General features: G+C 49.8%; 1 protein-coding gene across 1 annotated transcript in view; it reads right to left on the bottom strand.

Moving 5' to 3' along the window:
- si:dkey-172j4.3 (diacylglycerol kinase delta) overlaps nt 1-25,675 on the bottom strand; it is a 66,305-nt gene that overhangs the window by 7,853 nt on the left and 32,777 nt on the right. The window contains exons 17-23 of the mRNA XM_031793073.1: nt 25,286-25,382; nt 24,501-24,608; nt 24,124-24,237; nt 23,732-23,866; nt 23,285-23,448; nt 6,380-6,494; nt 5,624-5,713 (exon numbers count right to left, since the gene is read on the bottom strand). Coding sequence (XP_031648933.1) covers nt 5,624-5,713; nt 6,380-6,494; nt 23,285-23,448; nt 23,732-23,866; nt 24,124-24,237; nt 24,501-24,608; nt 25,286-25,382 — 823 coding nt within the window. The remainder of the gene's footprint in view (nt 1-5,623; nt 5,714-6,379; nt 6,495-23,284; nt 23,449-23,731; nt 23,867-24,123; nt 24,238-24,500; nt 24,609-25,285; nt 25,383-25,675) is intronic.

Here is a 25,675-nt window from a genome sequence, read left to right as displayed (position 1 = left end):
ATACCAGTAGGGGGTTACAGTATACCAGTATACCAGTAGGGGGTTACAGTATACCAGTAGGGGGTTACATAATACCAGTAGGGGGTTACAGTAAACCAGTATACCAGTAGGGGGTTACAGTATACCAGTAGGGTGTTACAGTATACCAGTATACCAGTAGGGGGTTAGAGTATACCAGTAGGGGGTTATAGTATACCAGTAGGGGGTTAGAGTATACCAGTAGGGGGTTAGAGTATACCAGTAGGGGGTTACAGTATACCAGTAGGGGGTTATAGTATACCAGTAGGGGTTTATAGTATACCAGTATACCAGCAGGGGGTTACAGTATACCAGTAGGGGGTTACAGTATACCAGTATACCAGTAGGGGGTTACAGTATACCAGTATACCGTTAGGGGGTTACAGTATACCAGTATACCAGTAGGGGTTTACAGTATACCAGTAGGGGGTTACAGTATACCAGTAGGGGGTTATAGTATACCAGTATACCAGTATACCAGTAGGGGGTTATCGTATACCAGTAGGGGGTTACAGTATACCAGTAGGGGGTTACAGTATACCAGTAGGGGGTTACAGTATACCAGTAGGGGGTTACAGTATACCAGTAGGGGGTTACAGTATACCAAGTAGGGGGTTACAGTATACCAGTAGGGGTTACAGTATACCAGTAGGGGGTTATAGTATACCAGTAGGGGGTTACAGTATACAGTAGGGGGTTACAGTATACCAGTAGGGGGTTACAGTATACCAGTAGGGGGTTACAGTATACCAGTAGGGGGTTTACAGTATACCAGTAGGGGGTTACAGTATACCAGTAGGGGGTTACAGTATACCAGTAGGGGGTTACAGTATACCAGTAGGGGGTTAGAGTATACCAGTAGGGGGTTAGAGTATACCAGTAGGGGTTAGAGTATACCAGTAGGGGGTTAGAGTATACCAGTAGGGGGTTACAGTATACCAGTAGGGGGTTAGTATACCAGAGGGGTTAGTATACCAGTAGGGGGTTAGAGTATACCAGTAGGGGGTTAGAGTATACCAGTAGGGGGTTATAGTATACCAGTAGGGGGTTACAGTAAACCAGTATACTAGTAGGGGGTTACAGTAAACCAGTATACTAGTAGGGGGTTATAGTATACCAGTAGGGGGTTATAGTATACCAGTAGGGGGTTACAGTAAACCAGTATACTAGTAGGGGGTTATAGTATACCAGTAGGGGGTTACAGTATACCAGTAGGGGCTTACAGTAAACCAGTATACTAGTAGGGGGTTATAGTATACCAGTAGGGGGTTACAGTATACCAGTATACCAGTAGGGGGTTACAGTATACCAGTATGGGGTTACAGTATACCAGTACGGGGTTACAGTATACCAGTAGGGGGTTATAGTATACCAGTAGGGGGTTATGGTATACTAGTAGGGGGTTACAGTATACCAGTATGGGGTTACAGTATACCAGTAGGGGGTTACAGGATACCAGTAGGGGGTTACATAATACCAGTAGGGGGTTATAGTATACTAGTAGGGGTTACAGTAAACCAGTATACCAGTAGGGGGTTACAGTATACCAGTAGGGGGTTACAGGATACCAGTAGGGGGTTACAGGATACCAGTAGGGGGTTACAGGATACCAGTAGGGGGTTACAGTATACCAGTAGGGGGTTACATAATACCAGTAGGGGGTTACAGTAAACCAGTATACCAGTAGGGGGTTACAGTATACCAGTAGGGGGTTATAGTATACCAGTAGGGGGTTACAGTAAACCAGTATACCAGTAGGGGGTTACAGTATACCAGTAGGGGTTATAGTATACCAGTAGGGGGTTACAGTAAACCAGTATACTAGTAGGGGGTTATAGTATACCAGTAGGGGGTTACAGTATACCAGTAGGGGGTTACAGTATACCAGTAGGGGGTTACAGTAAACCAGTATACTAGTAGGGGGTTATAGTATACCAGTAGGGGGTTACAGTAAACCAGTATACTAGTAGGGGGTTATAGTATACCAGTAGGGGGTTACAGTATACCAGTAGGGGGTTACAGTATACCAGTATACCAGTAGGGGGTTACAGTATACCAGTATGGGGTTACAGTATACCAGTACGGGGTTACAGTATACCAGTAGGGGGTTATAGTATACCAGTAGGGGGTTATGGTATACTAGTAGGGGGTTACAGTATACCAGTATGGGGTTACAGTATACCAGTAGGGGGTTACAGGATACCAGTAGGGGGTTACATAATACCAGTAGGGGGTTATAGTATACTAGTAGGGGGTTATAGTATACTAGTAGGGGGTTATAGTATACTAGTAGGGGGTTACAGTATACCAGTATACCATTAGGGGGTTACAGTATACTAGTAGGGGGTTACAGTATACCAGTATACCAGTAGGGGGTTACAGTATACCAGTAGGGGGTTATAGTATACCAGTAGGGGGTTACAGTATACCAGTATACCAGTAGGGGGTTACAGTATACCAGTATACCAGTAGGGGGTTACATTATACCAGTATACCAGTAGGGGGTTACAGTATACCAGTAGGGGTTACAGTATATCAGTATACCAGTAGGGGGTTACAGTATACCAGTATACTAGTAGGGGGTTACAGTATACCAGTAGCGGGTTACAGTATACCAGTATACCAGTAGGGGGTTACAGTATACCAGTAGGGGGTTATAGTATACCAGTAGGGGGTTACAGTATTACATTGGGGGTTACAGTATACCGGTATACCAGTAGGGGGTTAGAGTATACCAGTAGGGGGTTAGAGTATACCAGTAGGGGGTTATAGTATACCAGTAGGGGTTACAGTATACCAGTAGGTGGTTACAGTATACCAGTAGGGGGTTACAGTATACCAGTAGGGGGTTACAGTATACCAGTAGGGGGTTACAGTATACCAGTAGGGGGTTATAGTATACCAGTAGGGGGGTTACAGTAAACCAGTATACTAGTAGGGGGTTATAGTATACCAGTAGGGGGTTATAGTATACCAGTAGGGGGTTACAGTAAACCAGTATACCAGTAGGGGGTTATAGTATACCAGTAGGGGGTTACAGTATACCAGTAGGGGCTTACAGTAAACCAGTATACTAGTAGGGGGTTATAGTATACCAGTAGGGGGTTACAGTATACCAGTATACCAGTAGGGGGTTACAGTATACCAGTATGGGGTTACAGTATACCAGTACGGGGTTACAGTATACCAGTAGGGGGTTATAGTATACCAGTAGGGGGTTATGGTATACTAGTAGGGGGTTACAGTATACCAGTATGGGGTTACAGTATACCAGTAGGGGGTTACAGGATACCAGTAGGGGGTTACATAATACCAGTAGGGGGTTATAGTATACTAGTAGGGGGGTTACAGTAAACCAGTATACCAGTAGGGGGTTACAGTATACCAGTAGGGGGTTACAGGATACCAGTAGGGGTTACAGGATACCAGTAGGGGGTTACAGGATACCAGTAGGGGGTTACAGTATACCAGTAGGGGGTTACATAATACCAGTAGGGGGTTACAGTAAACCAGTATACCGTAGGGGGTTACAGTATACCAGTAGGGGGGTTATAGTATACCAGTAGGGGGTTACAGTAAACCAGTATACCAGTAGGGGGTTACAGTATACCAGTAGGGGGGGTTATAGTATACCAGTAGGGGGTTACAGTAACCAGTATACTAGTAGGGGGTTATAGTACCAGTAGGGGGTTACAGTATACAGTAGGGGGTTACAGTATACCAGTAGGGGGTTACAGTAAACCAGATACTAGTAGGGGGTTATAGTATACCAGTTAGGGGGTTACAGTAAACCAGTATACTAGTAGGGGGTAGTACAGTAGGGGGTTACAGTATACCAGTAGTGGGTTACAGGTATACCATGTATACCAGTAGGGGGTTACAGTATCCAGTATGGGGTTACAGTATACCAGTACTGGGTTACAGTATACCAGTAGGGGGTTCTAGTATACCAGTAGGAGGGTTAGGTATGGTAGTGGATACTAGTAGGGGGTTCCAGTGTATACCAGTATGGGTTTACAGTATACCAGTAGGGGGTTACGGATACCAGTAGGGTTACATAATACCAGTAGGGGGTTATAGTATACTAGTAGGGGGTTATAGTATACTAGTAGGGGTCTATAGTATACTAGTAGGGGGTTACAGTATACCAGTATACCATTAGGGGTTACCAGGATAATAGTAGGGTGTTACAGTATCCAAGTATACCAGTAGGGGGTTTACAGTATACCAGTAGGGGGTTATAGCTATACCAGTAGGGGGTACAGTATACCAGTATACCAGTAGGGGGTACAGTATCCCAGTATACCAGTGGGGGTTACATTATAACAGTATACCAGTAGGGGGTTACAGTATACCAGTAGGGGTTACAGTATATCAGTATACCAGTAGGGGGTTACAGTATACCAGTATACTAGTAGGGGTTCACAGTATACCAGTAGCGGGTTACAGTATACCAGTATACCAGTAGGGGGTTACAGTATACCAGTAGGGGGTTATAGTATACCAGTAGGGGGTTACAGTATTACATTGGGGGTTACAGTATACCGGTATACCAGTAGGGGGTTAGAGTATACCAGTAGGGGGTTACAGTATACCAGTAGGGGGGTTACAGTATACCAGTAGGGGGTTACAGTATACCAGTAGGGGTTACAGTATACCAGTATACCAGTAGGGGGTTACAGTATACCAGTAGGGGGTTACATAATATCAGTAGGGGGTACAGTAAACCAGTATACCAGTAGGGGGTTACAGTATACCAGTAGGGTGTTACAGTATACCAGTATACCAGTAGGGGGTTAGAGTATACCAGTAGGGGGTTATAGTATACAGTAGGGGGTTACAGTATACCAGTAGGGGGTTATAGTATACCAGTAGGGGGTTAGAGGTATACCAGTAGGGGGGTTAGAGTATACCAGTAGGGGGTTATAGTATACCAGTAGGGGGGTTATAGTATACCAGTAGGGGGTTATAGTATACCAGTAGGTGGTTATAGTACACCAGTATACCAGTAGGGGTTATAGTATACCAGTAGGGGGTTATAGTATACCAGTAGGTGGTTATAGTATACCAGTAGGGGGTTATAGTACACCAGTATACCAGTAGGGGGTTATAGTATACCAGTAGGTGGTTATAGTATACCAGTAGGGGGTTATAGTATACTAGTAGGGGGGTTATAGTATACTAGTAGGTGGTTATAGTTATACCAGTAGGGGGTTTACAGTATACCAGTATACCAGTAGGGGGTTATAGTATACCAGTAGGGGGTATAGTATACCAGTAGGGGGTTATAGTATACCAGTAGGGGGTTAGAGTATACCAGTAGGGGGTTATAGTATACCAGTAGGGGGTTATAGTATACCAGTAGGGGGTTATAGTATACCAGTAGGTGTTATAGTACACCAGTATACCAGTAGGGGTTTATAGTATACCAGTAGGTGGTTATAGTATACCAGTAGGGGGTTATAGTATACTAGTAGGGGGTTATAGTATACTAGTAGGTGGTTATAGTATACCAGTAGGGGGTTACAGTATACCAGTATACCAGTAGGGGGTTATAGTATACCAGTAGGGGGTTATAGTATACCAGTAGGGGGTTATAGTATACCAGTAGTTTCCCCTCCAGCAGCATCGTGGTCTCCAGCTGAAGGACTCTACTGCTGTTCACGATCTCCACTGCTGTACTGCGACTCAGACACTGAAGAGCACAGACAACTGGTGAGGACAACACTTCAAAATGGAGAGTTACCCCTTTTACCACAGGAGGCTGGTGGGAGGAGATCTAGGAGGACAGGCTCATTGTAATGGCTGGAATGTAATATATGGAACGGTATCAAACATCTGGAAACCACACTTGTGACTGTTTCATTCATTCCATTCCAGCCATTACAACGAGCCCATCCTCCTATAGCTCCTCCCACCAGCCCATCCTCCTATAGCTCCTCCCACCAGCCCATCCTCCTATAGCTCCTCCCACCAGCCCATCCTCCTATAGCTCCTCCCACCAGCCCATCCTCCTATAGCTCCTCCAACCAGCCCATCCTCCTATAGCTCCTCCAACCAGCCCATCCTCCTGTAGCTCCTCCCACCAGCCCATCCTCCTATAGCTCCTCCCACCAGCCCATCCTCCTATAGCTCCTCCCACCAGCCCATCCTCCTATAGCTCCTCCCACCAGCCTCATTGTATTTTGATGTTCAGAGATGTAAAGAAATTGGAAAAGGCCCTGAACACACAACGCAAACTCTTATTCATCATCTTTTGATTTGAATACCGTTGAAATAAATGATGTTGATCAGGAAAGGGCTCATGGGAAGGGTAGCTATAGACATGTAGAGTGGCTGCTGGGTAGTGTAGTTGTCTTACCTCAGGGCTGGACGGCTTGGAGGGGAAGGCTTCACTGAGGACCAGGGCACTGGCGTTGACAGCATGAGCTAACTCCTGTTCCACCAGCTTGTGTGTCTTAGCCGCATCTCTTATCCTATTGGACAATACAACACTGTATTAATGGTATCCTATTGGACAATACAACACTGTATTAATGGTATCCTATTGGACAATACAACACTGTATTAATGGTATCCTATTGGACAATACAACACTGTATTAATGGTATCCTATTGGACAATACAACACTTTATTAATGGTATCCTATTGGACGATACAACACTGTATTCATGTTATCCTATTGGGCAATACAACACTGTAATAATGTTATCCTAATTGGACAATACAACAATACACCACTGTATTCATGGAATCCTATTGGACAATACAACACTGTATTCATGTAATCCTATTGGACAATACACCACTGTATTCATGGTATCCTATAGGACAATACAACACTGTATTCATGGTATCCTATAGACAATACAACACTGTATTAATAATGTAATCCTATTGGACAATACAACACTGTATTAAGTGCTGTGATAGAAATGAAACCATTGAATTAGACTTTTGAATGGAAACTTTTTCAAAGGTAATTACATTTTAGAAATATGTATTTCCTGTCTAAATAGGCCTAAACTTGGGTCAAAAAGGTCAAGTACAGGTCAATGATAACCCCTAAGCAAATCATCTGTCAGTTCAAAAAGGTCAAGTACAGGTCAGTGATAACCCCTAAGCAAATATACACCCACCCTGTGTCCATTGCTACCTCTATACACCCACCCTGTGTCCATGCTACCCTCTATACACCCACCCTGTGTCCATGCTACCTCTATACACCCACCCTGTGTCCATGCTACCTCCATACCACCCACCCTTGTGTCCATGCTACCTCTATACACCCACCCTGTGTCCATGCTCCTCTATACACCCACCCTGTGTCCATGCTACCTCTATACACCCACCCTGTGTCCATGCTACCTCTATACACCCACCCTGTGTCCATGCTACCTCTATACACCCCACCCTGTGTCCATGCTACAGTACCTCTATACACCCACCCTGTGTCCATGCTACAGTACCTCTATACACCCACCCTGTGTCCATGCTACAGTACCCTCTATACACCCACCCTGGTGTCCATGCTACAGTACCTCTATACACCCACCCTGTGTCCATGCCACCTCCATACACCCACCCTGTGTCCATGCTACCTCTATACACCCACCCTGTGTCCATGCTACCTCTATACACCCACCCTGTGTCCATGCTACAGTACCTCCATACACCCCACCCTGTGTCCATGCTACCTCTATACACCCCACCCTGTGTCCATGCTACCTCTATACACCCACCCTGTGTCCATGCTACCTCCATACACCCACCCTGTGTCCATGCTAACTCTATACACCCACCCTGTGTCCATGCTACCTCTATACACCCACCTGTGTCCATGCTACCCCTATACACCCACCCTGGTGTCCATGCTACAGTACCTCCATACACCCACCCTGTGTCCATGCTACCTCTATACACCCACCCTGTGTCCATGCTACCTCTATACACCCACCCTGTGTCCATGCTACCTCCATACACCCCACCCTGTGTCCATTGCTACCTCTATACACCCACCCTGTGTCCATGCTACCTCTATACACCCACCCTGTGTCCATGCTACCTCTATACACCTCTATACACCCACCCTGTGTCCATGCTACCTCTATACACCCACCCTGTGTCCATTGCCACCTCTATACACCCACCCTGTGTCCATGCTACCTCTATACACCCACCCTGTGTCCATGCTACAGTACCTCTATACACCCCCTGTGTCCATGGCTACAGTTACTCATACACCCCATCCCTGTTGTCCATCTACTCTTACACCCACCCTGTGTCCATGATACCTACACCCACCCTGTGTTCATTCGACAGTAACCCGCCTATAACAACCAAACCTGTGGTCCTCATGCTACCAGTACCCCGCATAAACCCACCCTGTGTCATGCTACAGTACCTCTACTATACAAACCCACCCTGTGTCCATGGCTACAGTAACTCTATATACACCCACCCTGTGTCCATGCTACAGTACCTCTATACACCCACCCCTGGTGTCCATGCTACAGTAACCTTCTATACACCCACCCTGTGTCCATGCTACCTCTATACACCCACCCTGTGTCCATGCTACAGTACGTCCATACACCCACCCTGTGTCCATGCTACCTCTATACACCCACCCTGTGTCCATGCCACCTCTATACACCCACCCTGTGTCCATGCTACCTTCTATACACCCACCCTGTGTCCATGCTAACCTCTATACACCCACCCTGTGTCCATGCCCCTTCTATACACCCACCCTGTGTCCATGCTACCTCTATACACCCACCCTGTGTCCATGCTACAGTACCTCTATACACCTACCCTGTGGACCCACCCTGTGTCCATGCCACCTCTATACACCCACCCTGTGTCCATGCTACAGTACCTCTATACACCCACCCTGTGTCCATGCTACAGTACCTCCATACACCCACCCTGTGTCCATGCTACCTCTATACACCCACCCTGTGTCCATGCTACCTCTATACACCCACCCTGTGTCCACCCTGTGTCCATGCTACCTCTATACACCCACCCTGTGTCCATGCTACCTCTATACACCTCTATACACCCTCCCTGTGTCCATGCTACATTACCTCCATACACCACACCCTGTGTCCTGCTACCTCTATACACCCACCCTGTGTCCATGCTACCTCTATACACCCCACCCTGTGTCCATGCTACATCTATACACCCTAGCCCTGTGTCCATGCTACAGTACCTCTAGACACCCACCCTGTGTCCATGCTACAGTACCTCTATACACCCACCCTGTGTCCATGCTACAGTAACCTCTATACACCCACGCTGTGTCCATGCTACCGTACCTCCATACACCCACCCTGTGTCCATGCTACCTCTATAACACCCACCCTGTGTCCATGCTACCGTCTATACACCTCATACAACCCTCCCTGTGTCCATGCTACAGTACCCCATCCATACACCCACCCTGTGTCCATGCTACATTACCTCTATACACCCACCCTGTGTCCATTCTACCTCTATACACCCACCCTGTGTCCATGGCTACCTCTATACACCCACCCTGTGTCCATGCTACCTCTATACACCCACCCTGTGTCCATGCTACCTCTATAACACCCACCCTGTGTCCATGCTAACCTCTATACACACCCACCCTGTGTCCATGCTACCTCTATACACCCACCCTGTGTCCATGCTACGTCTATACACCCACCCTGTTGTCCATGCTACCTCTATACAACCTCTATACACCCACCCTGTATCCATGCTACCTCTATACACCCACCCTGTGTCCATGCCACCTCTATACACCCACCCTGTGTCCATGCTACAGTACCTCCCATACACCCACCCTGTGTCCATGCTACCTCTATACACCCAGCCTGTGTCCATGCTACCTCTATACACCCACCCTGTGTCCATGCTACCTCTATACACCCACCCTGTGTCCATGCTACCTCTATACACCCACCCTGTGTCCATGCTACCTCCATACACCACCCTGTGTCCATGCTACCTCTATACACCCACCCTGTGTCCATGCTACCTCTATACAACCCACCCTGTGTCCATGCTACCCCTATACACCCCACCCTGTGTCCATGCTACAGTCCTCCATACACCCACCCTGTGTCCATGCTACCTCTATACACCCACCCTGTGTCCATGCTACCTCCATACACCCCACCCTGTGTCCATGCTACCTCTATACACCCACCCTGTGTCCATGCTACCTCTATAACACCCACCCTGTGTCCAGGCTACCTCTATACACCTCTATACACCCACCCTGTGTCCATGCTACCTCTATACACCCACCCTGTGTCCATGCCACCTCTATACAACCCACCCTGTGTCCATGCTACCTCTATACACCCCACCCTGTGTCCATGCTACAGTACCTCTATACACCCACCCTGTGTCCCATGCTACAGTACCCTCCATACACCCACCCTTGTGTCCATGCTACCTCTATACACCCACCCTGTGTCCATGCTACCTCTATACACCCACCCTGTGTCCATGCTACAGTACCGCCATAAACCCCACCTCTATACACCCACCCTGTGTCCATGCTACAGGTACCTCTATACACACCACCCTGTGTCCATGCTACAGTACCTCTATACACCCACCCTGTGTCCATGCTACAGTACCTCTATACACCCACCCTGTGTCCATGCTACAGTACCTCTATACACCCACCCTGTGTCCATGCTACCTCTATACACCCACCCTGTGTCCATGCTACAGTACGTCCATACACCCACCCTGTGTCCATGCTACCTCTATACACCCACCCTGTGTCCATGCCACCTCTATACACCCACCCTGTGTCCATGCTACCTCTATACACCCACCCTGTGTCCATGCTACCTCTATACACCCACCCTGTGTCCATGCCACCTCTATACACCCACCCTGTGTCCATGCTACCTCTATACACCCACCCTGTGTCCATGCTACAGTACCTCTATACACCCACCCTGTGGACCCACCCTGTGTCCATGCCACCTCTATACACCCACCCTGTGTCCATGCTACAGTACCTCTATACCCACACCTGTGTCCATGCTACAGTACCCTCCATACACCCACCCTGTGTCCATGCTACCTCTATACACCCACCCTGTGTCCATGCTACCTCTATACACCCACCCTGTGTCCACCCTGTGTCCATGCTACCTCTATACACCCACCCTGTGTCCATGCTACCTCTATACACCTCTATACACCCTCCCTGTGTCCATGCTACAGTACCTCCATACACCCACCCTGTGTCCATGCTACCTCTATACACCCACCCTGTGTCCATGCTACCTCTATACACCCACCCTGTGTCCACCCTGTGTCCATGCTACCTCTATACACCCACCCTGTGTCCATGCTACCTCTATACACCTCTATACACCCTCCCTGTGTCCATGCTACAGTACCTCCATACACCCACCCTGTGTCCATGCTACCTCTATACACCCACCCTGTGTCCATGCTACCTCTAGACACCCACCCTGTGTCCATGCTACATCTATACACCCACCCTGTGTCCATGCTACAGTACCTCTATACACCCACCCTGTGTCCATGCTACAGTACCTCTATACACCCACCCTGTGTCCATGCTACAGTACCTCTATACACCCACGCTGTGTCCATGCTACAGTACCTCTATACACCCACCCTGTGTCCATGCTACCTCTATACACCTCTATACACCCTCCCTGTGTCCATGCTACAGTACCTCCATACACCCACCCTGTGTCCATGCTACAGTACCTCTATACACCCACCCTGTGTCCATGCTACCTCTATACACCCACCCTGTGTCCATGCTACCTCTATACACCCACCCTGTTTCCATGCTACCTCTATACACCCACCCTGTGTCCATGCTACCTCTATACACCACCGTGTCCATGCTACCTCTATACACCAACTCCTGTGTCCATGCTAACCTCTATACACCCACCCTGTGTCCATGCTACCTCTATACACCCACCCTGTGTCCCATGCTACCTCTATAACACACCCACCCTGTGTCCATGCTACCTCTATACACCTCTATACACCCAACCTGTATCCATGCTACCTCTATACACCCACCCTGTGTCCATGCCACCTCTATACACCCACCCTGTGTCCATGCTACAGTACCTCCATACACCCACCCTGTGTCCATGCTACCTCTATACACCCAGGCCTGTGTCCATGCTACCTCTATACACCCACCCTGTTGTCCATGATACCTCTATACACCCACCCTGTGTCCATGCGTACCTCTAATACACCCACCCTGTGTCCATGCTACAAGTACCTCCATACACCCACCCTGTGTCCATGCTACCTCTATACACCCACCCTGTGTCCATGCTACAGTACCTCTATACACCCACCCTGTGTTCATGCTACCTCTATACACCCACCCTGTGTTCATGCTACCTCTATACACCCACCCTGTGTCCATGCTAACCTCTATACACCTCTATACACCCACCCTGTATCCATGCAACCTCCATACACCCACCCTATGTCCCATGCCACCTCTATACACCCCCTGTGTCCATGCTACAGTACCTCTATAACCCCACCCTGTGTCCATGCCACCGTCTATACACCCACCCTGTGTCCATGCTAACCTCTATACACCCACCGTGTCCATGCTACAGTACCTCTATACACACCACCCTGTGTCCATGCTACCTCTATACCCTCTATACACCCACCCTGTATCCATGCTACCTCCATACACCCACCCTATGTCCATGCCACCTCTATACACCCACCCTGTGTCCATGCTACAGTACCCTCCATACACCCACCCTGTGTCCATGCTACCTCTATACACCCACCCTGGTGTCCATGCTACAGTACCTCTATACACCCACCCTGTGTCCATGCTACCTCTATACACCCACCCTGTGTCCATGCTACCTCTATACACCCACCCTGTGTCCATGCTACCTCTATACACCCACCCTGTGTCCATGCTACCTCTATACACCTCTATACACCCACCCTGTATCCATGCTACCTCTATACACACACCCTGTGTCCATGCCACCTCTATACACCCACCCTGTGTCCATGCTACCTCTATACACCCACCCTGTGTCCATGCTACCTCCATACACCCACCCTGTGTCCATGCTACCTCTATACACCCACCCTGTGTCCATGCTACCTCTATACACCCACCCGGTGTCCATGCTCCCTCTATACCACCCACCCGGTGTCCATGCTACAGTACCTCCATACACCCACCCTGTGTCCATGCTAACCTCTATAACACCCACCTGTGTCCATGCTAACCTCTATACACCCACCCTGTGTCCATGCTACCTCTATACACCCACCCTGTGTCCATGCTACCTCCATACACCCACCCTGTGTCCATGCTACCTCTATACACCCACACCCTGTGTCCATGCTTACCTCTATACACACACCCTGTGTCCTGCTACCTCTATCCACCACCCTGTGTCCATGCTACCTTCTATACACCTCTATACACCCACCCTGTGTCCATGCTACCTCTATACACCCACCTGTGTCCATGCCACCTCTATACACCCACCCTGTGTCCATGCTACCTCTATACACCCACCCTGTGTCCATGCTACCTCTATACACCCACCCTGTGTCCATGCTACCTCTATACACCTCTATACACCCACCCTGTGTCCATGCTACCTCTATACACCCACCCTGTGTCCATGCCACCTCTATACACCCACCCTGTGTCCATGCTACCTCTATACACCCACCCTGTGTCCATGCTACCTCTATACACCCACCTGTGTCCATGCTACAGTACCTCTATACACCCACCTGTGTCCATGCTACAGTACCTCCATACACCCACCCTGTGGTCCATGCTACCTCTATACACCCACCCTGTGTCCATGCTACCTCTATACACCCACCCTGTGTCCATGCTACAGTACCGCCATAACACCCACCCTGTGTCCATGCTACCTCTATACACCCACCCTGTGTCCATGCTACAGTCCCTCTACACCCACCCTGTGTCCATGCTACAGTACCTCTATACACCCACCCTGTGTCCATGCTACCTCTATACACCCACCCTGTGTCCATGCTACAGTACGTCCATACACCCACCCTGTGTCCATGCTACCTCTATACACCCACCCTGTGTCCATGCCACCTCTATACACCCACCCTGTGTCCATGCTACCTCTATACACCCACCCTGTGTCCATGCTACCTCTATACCACCCACCCTGATGTCATGCCACCTCTATACACCCACCCTGTGTCCATGCTACCTCTATACACCCACCCTGTGTCCATGCTACAGTACGTCCATACACCCCACCCCTGTGTCCATGCTACTCTATACACCCACCCTGTGTCCATGCCACCTCTATACACCAACCCTGTGTCCATGCTACCTCTATACACCCACCCTGTGTCCATGCTACCTCTATACACCCACCCTGTGTCCATGCCACCATCTATACAACCCACCCTGTGTCCATGCTACCTCTTACACCCACCCTGTGTCCATGCTACAGTACCTCTATACACCCACCCTGTGTCCATGCTACCTCTATACACCCACCCTGTGTCCATGCTACCTCTATACACCTCTATACACCCTCCCTGTGTCCATGCTACAGTACCCTCCATACACCCACCCTGTGTCCATGCTACCTCTATACACCCACCCTGTCTCCATGCTACCTCTATACACCCACCCTGTGTCCATGCCACCTCTATACACCCACCCTGTGTCCATGCTACAGTACCTCCATACACCCACCCCTGTGTCCATGCTACAGTACCTCCATACACCCACCCTGTGTCCATGCTACCTCTATACACCCACCCTGTGTCCATGCTACCTCTATACACCCACCCTGTGTCCATGCTACCTCCATACACCCACCCTGTGTCCATGCTACCTCTATACACCTCTATACACCCTCCCTGTGTCCATGCTACAGTACCTCCATACACCCACCCTGTGTCCATGCTACCTCTATACACCCACCCTGTCTCCATGCTACCTCTATACACCCACCCTGTGTCCATGCCACCTCTATACACCCACCCTGTGTCCATGCTACCTCTATACACCCACCCTGTGTCCATGCTACAGTACCTCCATACACCCACCCTGTGTCCATGCTACCTCTATACACCCACCCTGTGTCCATGCTACCTCTATACACCCACCCTGTGTCCATGCTACCTCCATACACCCACCCTGTGTCCATGCTACCTCTATACACCTCTATACACCCTCCCTGTGTCCATGCTACAGTACCTCCATACACCCACCCTGTGTCCATGCTACCTCCATACACCCACCCTGTGTCCATGCTACCTCCATACACCCACCCTGTGTCCATGCTACCTCTATACACCCACCCTGTGTCCAGCCACCTCTATACACCCACCCTGTGTCCATGCTACCTCTATACACCCACCCTGTGTCCATGCCACTCTGTACACCCACCCTGTGTCCATGCTACCTCTATACACCCACCTGTGTCCATGCTACCTCTATAACCTCTATACACCCACCCTGTTCCATGCTACCTCTATACCCTCTATACACCCTCCCTGTGTCCATGCTACAGTACCTCCATACACCCACCCTGTGTCCACGCTACCTCTATACACCCACCCTGTGTCCATGCTACAGTACTCTATACACCCACCCTGTGTCCATGCTACCTCTATACACCCACCCTGTGTCCATGCTACCTCTATACACCCACCCTGTGTCCATGCTACTCTATACACCACCCTGTGTCCATGCTACCTCTATACACCTCTATACACCCCAACCCTGTATCATGCTACCTCTATACACCCACCCTGTGTCCATGCCACCTCTATACACCCACCCTGTGTCCATGCTACAGTACCTCCATACACCCACCTTGTGTCCATGCTACCTCTATACACCCAGCCTGTGTCCATGCTACCTCTATACACCCACCCTGTGTCCATGCTACAGTACCTCCATACCCCACCCTGTGTCCATGCTACCTCTATACACCCACCCTGTGTCCATGCTACCTCTATACACCCACCCTGTGTCCATGCTACAGTACCTCTATACAACCCACCCTGTGTCCATGCTACAGTACCTCCATACACCCACCCTGTGTCCATGCTACCTCTATACACCCACCCTGTGTACATGCTATCCTCTATACACCTCTATACACCCTCCCTGTGTCCATGCTACCTCTATACACCCACCCTGTGTCCATGCCACCTCTATACACCCACCCTGTGTCCATGCTACCTCTATACACCCACCCTGTGTCCATGCTACAGTACCTCCATACATCCCCCCTGTGTCCATGCTACCTCTATACACCCACCCTGTGTCCATGCTACAGTACCTCTATACACCCACCCTGTGTCCATGCTACCCTCTATACACCCACCCTGTGTCCATGCTACCTCTATACACCCACCCTGTATCCATGCTACCCTCCATACACCCACCCTATGTCCATGCCACCTCTATACACCCACCCTGTGTCCATGCTACAGTACCTCCATACACCCACCCTGTGTCCATGCTACCTCTATACACCCAGCCTGTGTCCATGCTACCTCTATACACCCACCCTGTGTCCATGCTACCTCTATACACCCACCCTGTGTCCATGCTACCTCTATACACCCACCCTGTGTCCATGCTACCTCTATACACCCACCCTGTGTCCATGCTACAGTACCTCCATACACCCACCCTGTGTCCATGCTACCTCTATAACACCCACCCTGTGTCCATGCTACCTCTATACACCCACCCTGTGTCCATGCTACAGTACCTCTATACACCCACCCTGTGTCCATGCTACAGTACCTCCATACACCCACCCTGTGTCCATGCTACCTCTATACACCCACCCTGTGTCCATGCCACCTCTATACACCCACCCTGTGTCCATGCTACCTCTATACACCCACCCTGTGTCCATGCTACAGTACCTCCATACATCCCCCCTGTGTCCATGCTACCTCTATACACCCACCCTGTGTCCATGCTACAGTACCTCTATACACCCACCCTGTGTCCATGCTACCTCTATACACCCACCCTGTGTCCATGCTACCTCTATACACCTCTATACACCCACCCTGTATCCATGCTACCTCTATACACCTCCATACACCCACCCTATGTCCATGCCACCTCTATACACCCACCCTGTGTCCATGCTACCTCTATACACCCACCGTGTCCATGCTACAGTACCTCTATACACCCACCCTGTGTCCATGCTACCTCTATACACCCACCCTGTGTCCATGCTACCTCTATACACCCACCCTGTGTCCATGCCACCTCTATACACCCACCCTGTGTCCATGCTACAGTACCTCTATACACCCACCCTGTGTCCATGCTACAGTACCTCTATACACCCACCCTGTGTCCATGCTACAGTACCTCTATACACCCACCCTGTGTCCATGCTACAGTACCTCTATACACCCACCCTGTGTCCATGCTACATCTATACACCCACCCTGTGTCCATGCTACAGTACCTCTATACACCCACCCTGTGTCCATGCTACCTCTATACACCCACCCTGTGTCCATGCTACATCTATACACCCACCCTGTGTCCATGCTACATCCATACACCCACCCTGTGTCCATGCTACAGTACCTCTATACACCCACCCTGTGTCCATGCTACAGTACCTCCATACACCCACCCTGTGTCCATGCTACCTCTATACACCCACCCTGTGTCCATGCTACCTCTATACACCCACCCTGTGTCCACCCTGTGTCCATGCTACCTCTATACACCCACCCTGTGTCCATGCTACAGTACCTCCATACACCCACCCTGTGTCCATGCTACCTCTATACACCCACCCTGTGTCCATGCTACCTCTATACACCCACCCTGTGTCCATGCTACATCTATACACCCACCCTGTGTCCATGCTACAGTACCTCTATACACCCACCCTGTGTCCATGCTACAGTACCTCTATACACCCACCCTGTGTCCATGCTACAGTACCCTCTATACACCCACGCTGTGTCCATGCTACAGTACTCCATACACCCACCCTGTGTCCATGCTACCTCTATATACACCCACCCTGTGTCCATGCTACCTCTATACACCTCTATACACCCTCCCTGTGTCCATGCTACAGTACCTCCATACACCCACCCTGTGTCCATGCTACAGTACCTCTATACACCCACCCTGTGTCCATGCTACCTCTATACACCCACCCTGTGTCCATGCTACCTCTATACACCCACCCTGTGTCCATGCTACCTCTATACACCCACCCTGTGTCCATGCTACCTCTATACACCCACCCTGTGTCCATGCTACCTCTATACACCTCTATACACCCACCCTGTATCCATGCTACCTCTATACACCCACCCTGTGTCCATGCCACCTCTATACACCCACCCTGTGTCCATGCTACAGTACCTCCATACACCCACCCTGTGTCCATGCTACCTCTATACACCCAGCCTGTGTCCATGCTACCTCTATACACCCACCCTGTGTCCATGCTACCTCTATACACCCACCCTGTGTCCATGCTACCTCTATACACCCACCCTGTGTCCATGCTACAGTACCTCCATGCTACCTCTATACACCCACCCTGTGTCCATGCTACAGTACCTCTATACACCCACCCTGTGTTCATGCTACCTCTATACACCCACCCTGTGTCCATGCTACCTCTATACACCTCTATACACCCACCCTGTATCCATGCTACCTCCATACACCCACCCTATGTCCATGCCACCTCTATACACCCACCCTGTGTCCATGCTACAGTACCTCTATACACCCACCCTGTGTCCATGCCACCTCTATACACCCACCCTGTGTCCATGCTACCTCTATACACCCACCGTGTCCATGCTACAGTACCTCTATACACCCACCCTGTGTCCATGCCACCTCTATACACCCACCCTGTGTCCATGCCACCTCTATACACCCACCCTGTGTCCATGCTACAGTACCTCCATACACCCACCCTGTGTCCATGCTACCTCTATACACCCAGCCTGTGTCCATGCTACCTCTATACACCCACCCTGTGTCCATGCTACCTCTATACACCCACCCTGTGTCCATGCTACCTCTATACACCCACCCTGTGTCCATGCTACAGTACCTCCATACACCCACCCTGTGTCCATGCTACCTCTATACACCCACCCTGTGTCCATGCTACAGTACCTCTATACACCCACCCTGTGTTCATGCTACCTCTATACACCCACCCTGTGTCCATGCTACCTCTATACACCTCTATACACCCACCCTGTATCCATGCTACCTCCATACACCCACCCTATGTCCATGCCACCTCTATACACCCACCCTGTGACCATGCTACAGTACCTCTATACACCCACCCTGTGTCCATGCCACCTCTATACACCCACCCTGTGTCCATGCTACCTCTATACAGCCACCGTGTCCATGCTACAGTACCTCTATACACCCACCCTGTGTCCATGCTACCTCTATACACCCACCCTGTGTCCATGCTACCTCTATACACCTCTATACACCCACCCTGTATCCATGCTACCTCCATACACCCACCCTATGTCCATGCCACCTCTATACACCCACCCTGTGTCCATGCTACAGTACCTCTATACACCCACCCTGTGTCCATGCCACCTCTATACACCCACCCTGTGTCCATGCTACTTCTATACACCCACCCTGTGTCCATGCTACAGTACCTCTATACACCCACCCTGTGTCCATGCTACAGTACCTCTATACACCCACCCTGTGTCCATGCTACATCTATACACCCACCCTGTGTCCATGCTACAGTACCTCTATACACCCACCCTGTGTCCATGCTACAGTACCTCTATACACCCACCCTGTGTCCATGCCACCTCTATACACCCACCCTGTGTCCATGCTACATCTATACACCCACCCTGTGTCCATGCTACCTCTATACACCCACCCTGTGTCCATGCTACATCTATACACCCACCCTGTGTCCATGCTACATCCATACACCCACCCTGTGTCCATGCTACAGTACCTCTATACACCTACCCTGTGTCCATGCCACCTCTATACACCCACCCCGTGTCCATGCTACAGTACCTCCATACACCCACCCTGTGTCCATGCTACCTCTATACACCCACCCTGTGTCCATGCTACAGTACCTCCATACACCCACACTGAGAACTGAGCTGCCTCATGCTAAAAGCTGGACAACAGTGAGAAAAATAGGACTTTTGTATTTTTTCAATGCATTGGTATGTAGCTATGATTTCATCGATTGTAGCGCTGCAGCCACTGAATTCTGGTAGTTGTCACTTGAAAGGAAAAAAAACATCAAATCACAAAACAGCCTATTGCTGTTTAATGGAGAATTCGCTCTCATCCTGTCCATTATCTGTCACGTCACCTGACACCGGAAAGGAGACATACAAAATCTAAACTGACCAATCAAAATACAAAAATCTAAAATGTCATTGAACACACACACACACCTAGTGATGAGCATGTCTGCCAACATGGCTAGCTGCTGTGTACACACACACACACCTAGTGATGAGCATGTCTGCCAACATGGCTAGCTGCTGTGTACACACACACCTAGTGATGAGCATGTCTGCCAACATGGCTAGCTGCTGTGTACACACACACACACACCTAGTGATGAGCATGTCTGCCACCATGGCTAGCTGCTGTGCACACACACACACCTAGTGATGAGCATGTCTGCCACCATGGCTAGCTGCTGTGCACACACACACCTAGTGATGAGCATGTCTGCCAACATGGCTAGCTGCTGTGCACACACACACCTAGTGATGAGCATGTCTGCCAACATGGCTAGCTGCTGTGTACACACACACACACCTAGTGATGAGCATGTCTGCCACCATGGCTAGCTGCTGTGCACACACACACCTAGTGATGAGCATGTCTGCCACCATGGCTAGCTGCTGTGCACACACACACCTAGTGATGAGCATGTCTGCCAACATGGCTAGCTGCTGTGTACACACACACACACCTAGTGATGAGCATGTCTGCCACCATGGCTAGCTGCTGTGCACACACACACCTAGTGATGAGCATGTCTGCCAACATGGCTAGCTGCTGTGCACACACACACCTAGTGATGAGCATGTCTGCCAACATGGCTAGCTGCTGTGTACACACACACACACCTAGTGATGAGCATGTCTGCCAACATGCCTAGCTGCTGTGTACACACACACACACACCTAGTGATGAGCATGTCTGCCAACATGGCTAGCTGCTGTGCACACACACACACACACACCTAGTGATGAGCATGTCTGCCAACATGGCTAGCTGCTGTGTACACACACACACACACACCTAGTGATGAGCATGTCTGCCAACATGGCTAGCTGCTGTGCACACACACACACACACCTAGTGATGAGCATGTCTGCCAACATGGCTAGCTGCTGTGTACACACACACACACCTAGTGATGAGCATGTCTGCCAACATGGCTAGCTGCTGTGTACACACACACACACCTAGTGATGAGCATGTCTGCCAACATGGCTAGCTGCTGTGCACACACACACACACACACCTAGTGATGAGCATGTCTGCCAACATGGCTAGCTGCTGTGCACACACACACACACACACACACCTAGTGATGAGCATGTCTGCCAACATGGCTAGCTGCTGTGTACACACACACACACCTAGTGATGAGCATGTCTGCCAACATGGCTAGCTGCTGTGTACACACACACACACCTAGTGATGAGCATGTCTGCCAACATGGCTAGCTGCTGTGTACACACACACACACCTAGTGATGAGCATGTCTGCCAACATGGCTAGCTGCTGTGCACACACACACCTAGTGATGAGCATGTCTGCCAACATGGCTAGCTGCTGTGCACACACACACACACCTAGTGATGAGCATGTCTGCCAACATGGCTAGCTGCTGTGTACACACACACACACCTAGTGATGAGCATGTCTGCCAACATGGCTAGCTGCTGTGTACACACACACACACCTAGTGATGAGCATGTCTGCCAACATGGCTAGCTGCTGTGTACACACACACACACCTAGTGATGAGCATGTCTGCCACCATGGCTAGCTGCTGTGTACACACACACACACCTAGTGATGAGCATGTCTGCCAACATGGCTAGCTGCTGTGCACACACACACACACACACCTAGTGATGAGCATGTCTGCCAACATGGCTAGCTGCTGTGTACACACACACACACCTAGTGATGAGCATGTCTGCCAACATGGCTAGCTGCTGTGTACACACACACACACCTAGTGATGAGCATGTCTGCCAACATGGCTAGCTGCTGTGCACACACACACACACCTAGTGATGAGCATGTCTGCCAACATGGCTAGCTGCTGTGCACACACACACACACCTAGTGATGAGCATGTCTGCCAACATGGCTAGCTGCTGTGCACACACACACACACACCTAGTGATGAGCATGTCTGCCAACATGGCTAGCTGCTGTGCACACACACACACCACACCTAGTGATGAGCATGTCTGCCAACATGGCTAGCTGCTGTGTACACACACACACACCTAGTGATGAGCATGTCTGCCAACATGGCTAGCTGCTGTGTACACACACACACACCTAGTGATGAGCATGTCTGCCAACATGGCTAGCTGCTGTGTACACACACACACACACCTAGTGATGAGCATGTCTGCCAACATGGCTAGCTGCTGTGTACACACACACACACCTAGTGATGAGCATGTCTGCCAACATGGCTAGCTGCTGTGTACACACACACACACCTAGTGATGAGCATGTCTGCCAACATGGCTAGCTGCTGTGTACACACACACACACCTAGTGATGAGCATGTCTGCCAACATGGCTAGCTGCTGTGTACACACACACACACCTAGTGATGAGCATGTCTGCCACCATGGCTAGCTGCTGTGTACACACACACACACCTAGTGATGAGCGTGTCTACCACCATGGCTAGCTGCTGTGTACACACACACACACCTAGTGATGAGCATGTCTGCCACCATGGCTAGCTGCTGTGTACACACACACACACCTAGTGATGAGCATGTCTGCCAACATGGCTAGCTGCTGTGTACACACACACACACCTAGTGATGAGCATGTCTGCCACCATGGCTAGCTGCTGTGTACACACACACACACACACACACACACACACACACACACACACACACACACACCTAGTGATGAGCATGTCTGCCACCAGGCCCAGCTGCTGTACTTGAGCACACTCCTCCTCTGTGAGGTATTCCATAGACTGCTGAGAGTTGAGGCGGGGCCTGGAGGAATGGTAGCTGTCAATCTTCCTCTTGTCCTCCCATGACGTCAGAGTCCTCTCAAAGTTCTGCAATGTAAACACAGAACAGATAGAATTAGAGCCATAGAAAGACGTCAGAGTCTCAAAGTTCTGGAACTTAGAAATAGAACGTAGAAATAGAATGAACAGACTGGACATGATGGATGCGTAGAGGTTTCTCAGATAAATCTGTTGCCCTAATGCAGTGTTCCTCAATCCTGGTGCGTGTAGGCTTCTGTTCCAGCCCGACACTCACCTCATTGGACAAACCAAACTAATATTTGCTAAATGGAATTAGGTGCGTCAGAAATGTCCCGGAACAGACACCTACCCTGTCTCTGGTTAGCATCTGAGCTCTGTTCTTGTGTGTGATCTTGACTATCCCTGGGGGCTGAATCCATGCTTCTCCATCCACCTGTACTGGTACCCCCTCGTCTCCTAGGATAGTGATCTTTACCTGACGACACTGGAGAAAGTGAGAAGGAGAAGGAGAGAGAGGGGGAGGGACAGAGAGAGAGATGGAGGGGGGAGAGAGGAAAATAAATGTGTGTGTGTGTACCTGTGTGACACGATGGTGTGTGTGTGTGTTACCTGTGCGATGCGGTGGTGTGTGTGTGTGTGTGTGTGTGTGTGTGTGTGGTGTGTGTGTGTGTGGGTTACCTGTGCGATGCGGTGGTGTGTGTGTGTATGTGATGCGGTGGTGTGTGTGTGTGTGTGTGTTACCTGTGCGATGCGGTGGTGTTGGATGTTGATGACTCTGGACACAGCCATCTGCATGCTGCCAAACACAGCCACCACCTCCAGCTTCTTATCGTCAAATGACGGGGCGCCAAAGTTCTTCACACACAATAACAATGATACTACATGTAACCTTCAGTATAAATGGTTCACTAATGCAAAGACAAAACACATCCAGGATTAACATTCTATTCTGACACAGAATGCCATCGAGGACCACTTTGGAAACAATAGTTTTGATTCATGTTTTCCAGTGTGAGGAAATCTGGGATCAAATGCACATTCAAAATCATTGTCAACAATTCAATTCAATTCAATAATGAATTTAGACTGTGTCTAAATGTAAACAGAGAAATACTAACGCTGTCCTCTTTGGTGCCACCCCAGAAGTTGATTCCTCCTGCATAGCTGGAGATGTTGAGAACAGCTAGTCCCTGAAGACTGGGCAGACATATAGAGACACCATCACACTGGAGAGAGAGAGAGAGAGAGAGAAAGAGGAGAGAGAGAGAGAGAAAGAGGAGAGCGAGAGAGAGAAAAAGAGGGAGAAAGGAGAGAGAGGGAGAAAGAGAGAGAGAAAGGAGAGAGAGAAAGGAGAGAAAGAGAGAGAGAGAGAAAGAGAGAGAGAAAGGAGAGAGAAAGAAGAGAGAGAGAGAGAGGAGAGAGTGTGAAAGAGAGGGAGAAAGGAGAGAGAGTATAGTCAGAATCAACGGTAGGATGATTCTGATCCACTAAACAACATGTTACTGTCTATCACCTCCAACAGTACCCGTGTCTGTGACCTTACCTCCAACACTACCCGGGTCTGTGACCTTACCTCCAACACTACCCGGGTCTGCGACCTTACCTCCAACACTACCCGTGTCTGCGACCTTACCTCCAACACTACCCGTGTCTGCGACCTTACCTCCAACACTACCCGTGTCTGCGACCTTACCTCCAACACTACCCGTGTCTGTGACCTTACCTCCAACACTACCCGTGTCTGCGACCTTACCTCCAACACTACCCGTGTCTGTGACCTTACCTCCAACACTACCCGTGTCTGTGACCTTACCTCCAACACTACCCGTGTCTGTGACCTTACCTCCAACACTACCCGTGTCTGTGACCTTACCTCCAACACTACCCGTGTCTGTGACCTTACCTCCAACAGTACCCGTTGCTCCAGGTTCTTATACGTCTTATGCACCAGCTCCTTGGTTCCCATCACCCCATACCACAACTTGTTCTTAGTACGACTACTGCAGAAAGAGAGAGAGAGACACAGAGAGACAGAAAGAGACACAGAGAGACAAAGAGAGAGACACAGAGAGAGAGACACAGAGAGACAGAAAGAGACACAGAGAGAGAGACACAGAGAGACAGAAAGAGACACAGAGAGACAAAGAGAGAGACACAGAGAGACAAAGAGAGAGACAGAGAGACAAAGAGAGAGACACAGAGAGAGAGACAGAGAGAGACACAGAGAGACACAGAGAGACAAAGAGAGAGACGACACAGAGAGACAAAGAGAGAGACACAGAGAGAGAGACAC

Source organism: Oncorhynchus kisutch, linkage group LG16, assembly GCF_002021735.2.
Source record: "Oncorhynchus kisutch isolate 150728-3 linkage group LG16, Okis_V2, whole genome shotgun sequence".
NCBI classification, from domain to species: domain Eukaryota; kingdom Metazoa; phylum Chordata; class Actinopteri; order Salmoniformes; family Salmonidae; genus Oncorhynchus; species Oncorhynchus kisutch.
The sequence above is the reverse complement of the archived record's forward strand: the minus strand, read 5'-3'. Positions and strand labels throughout refer to the sequence as shown.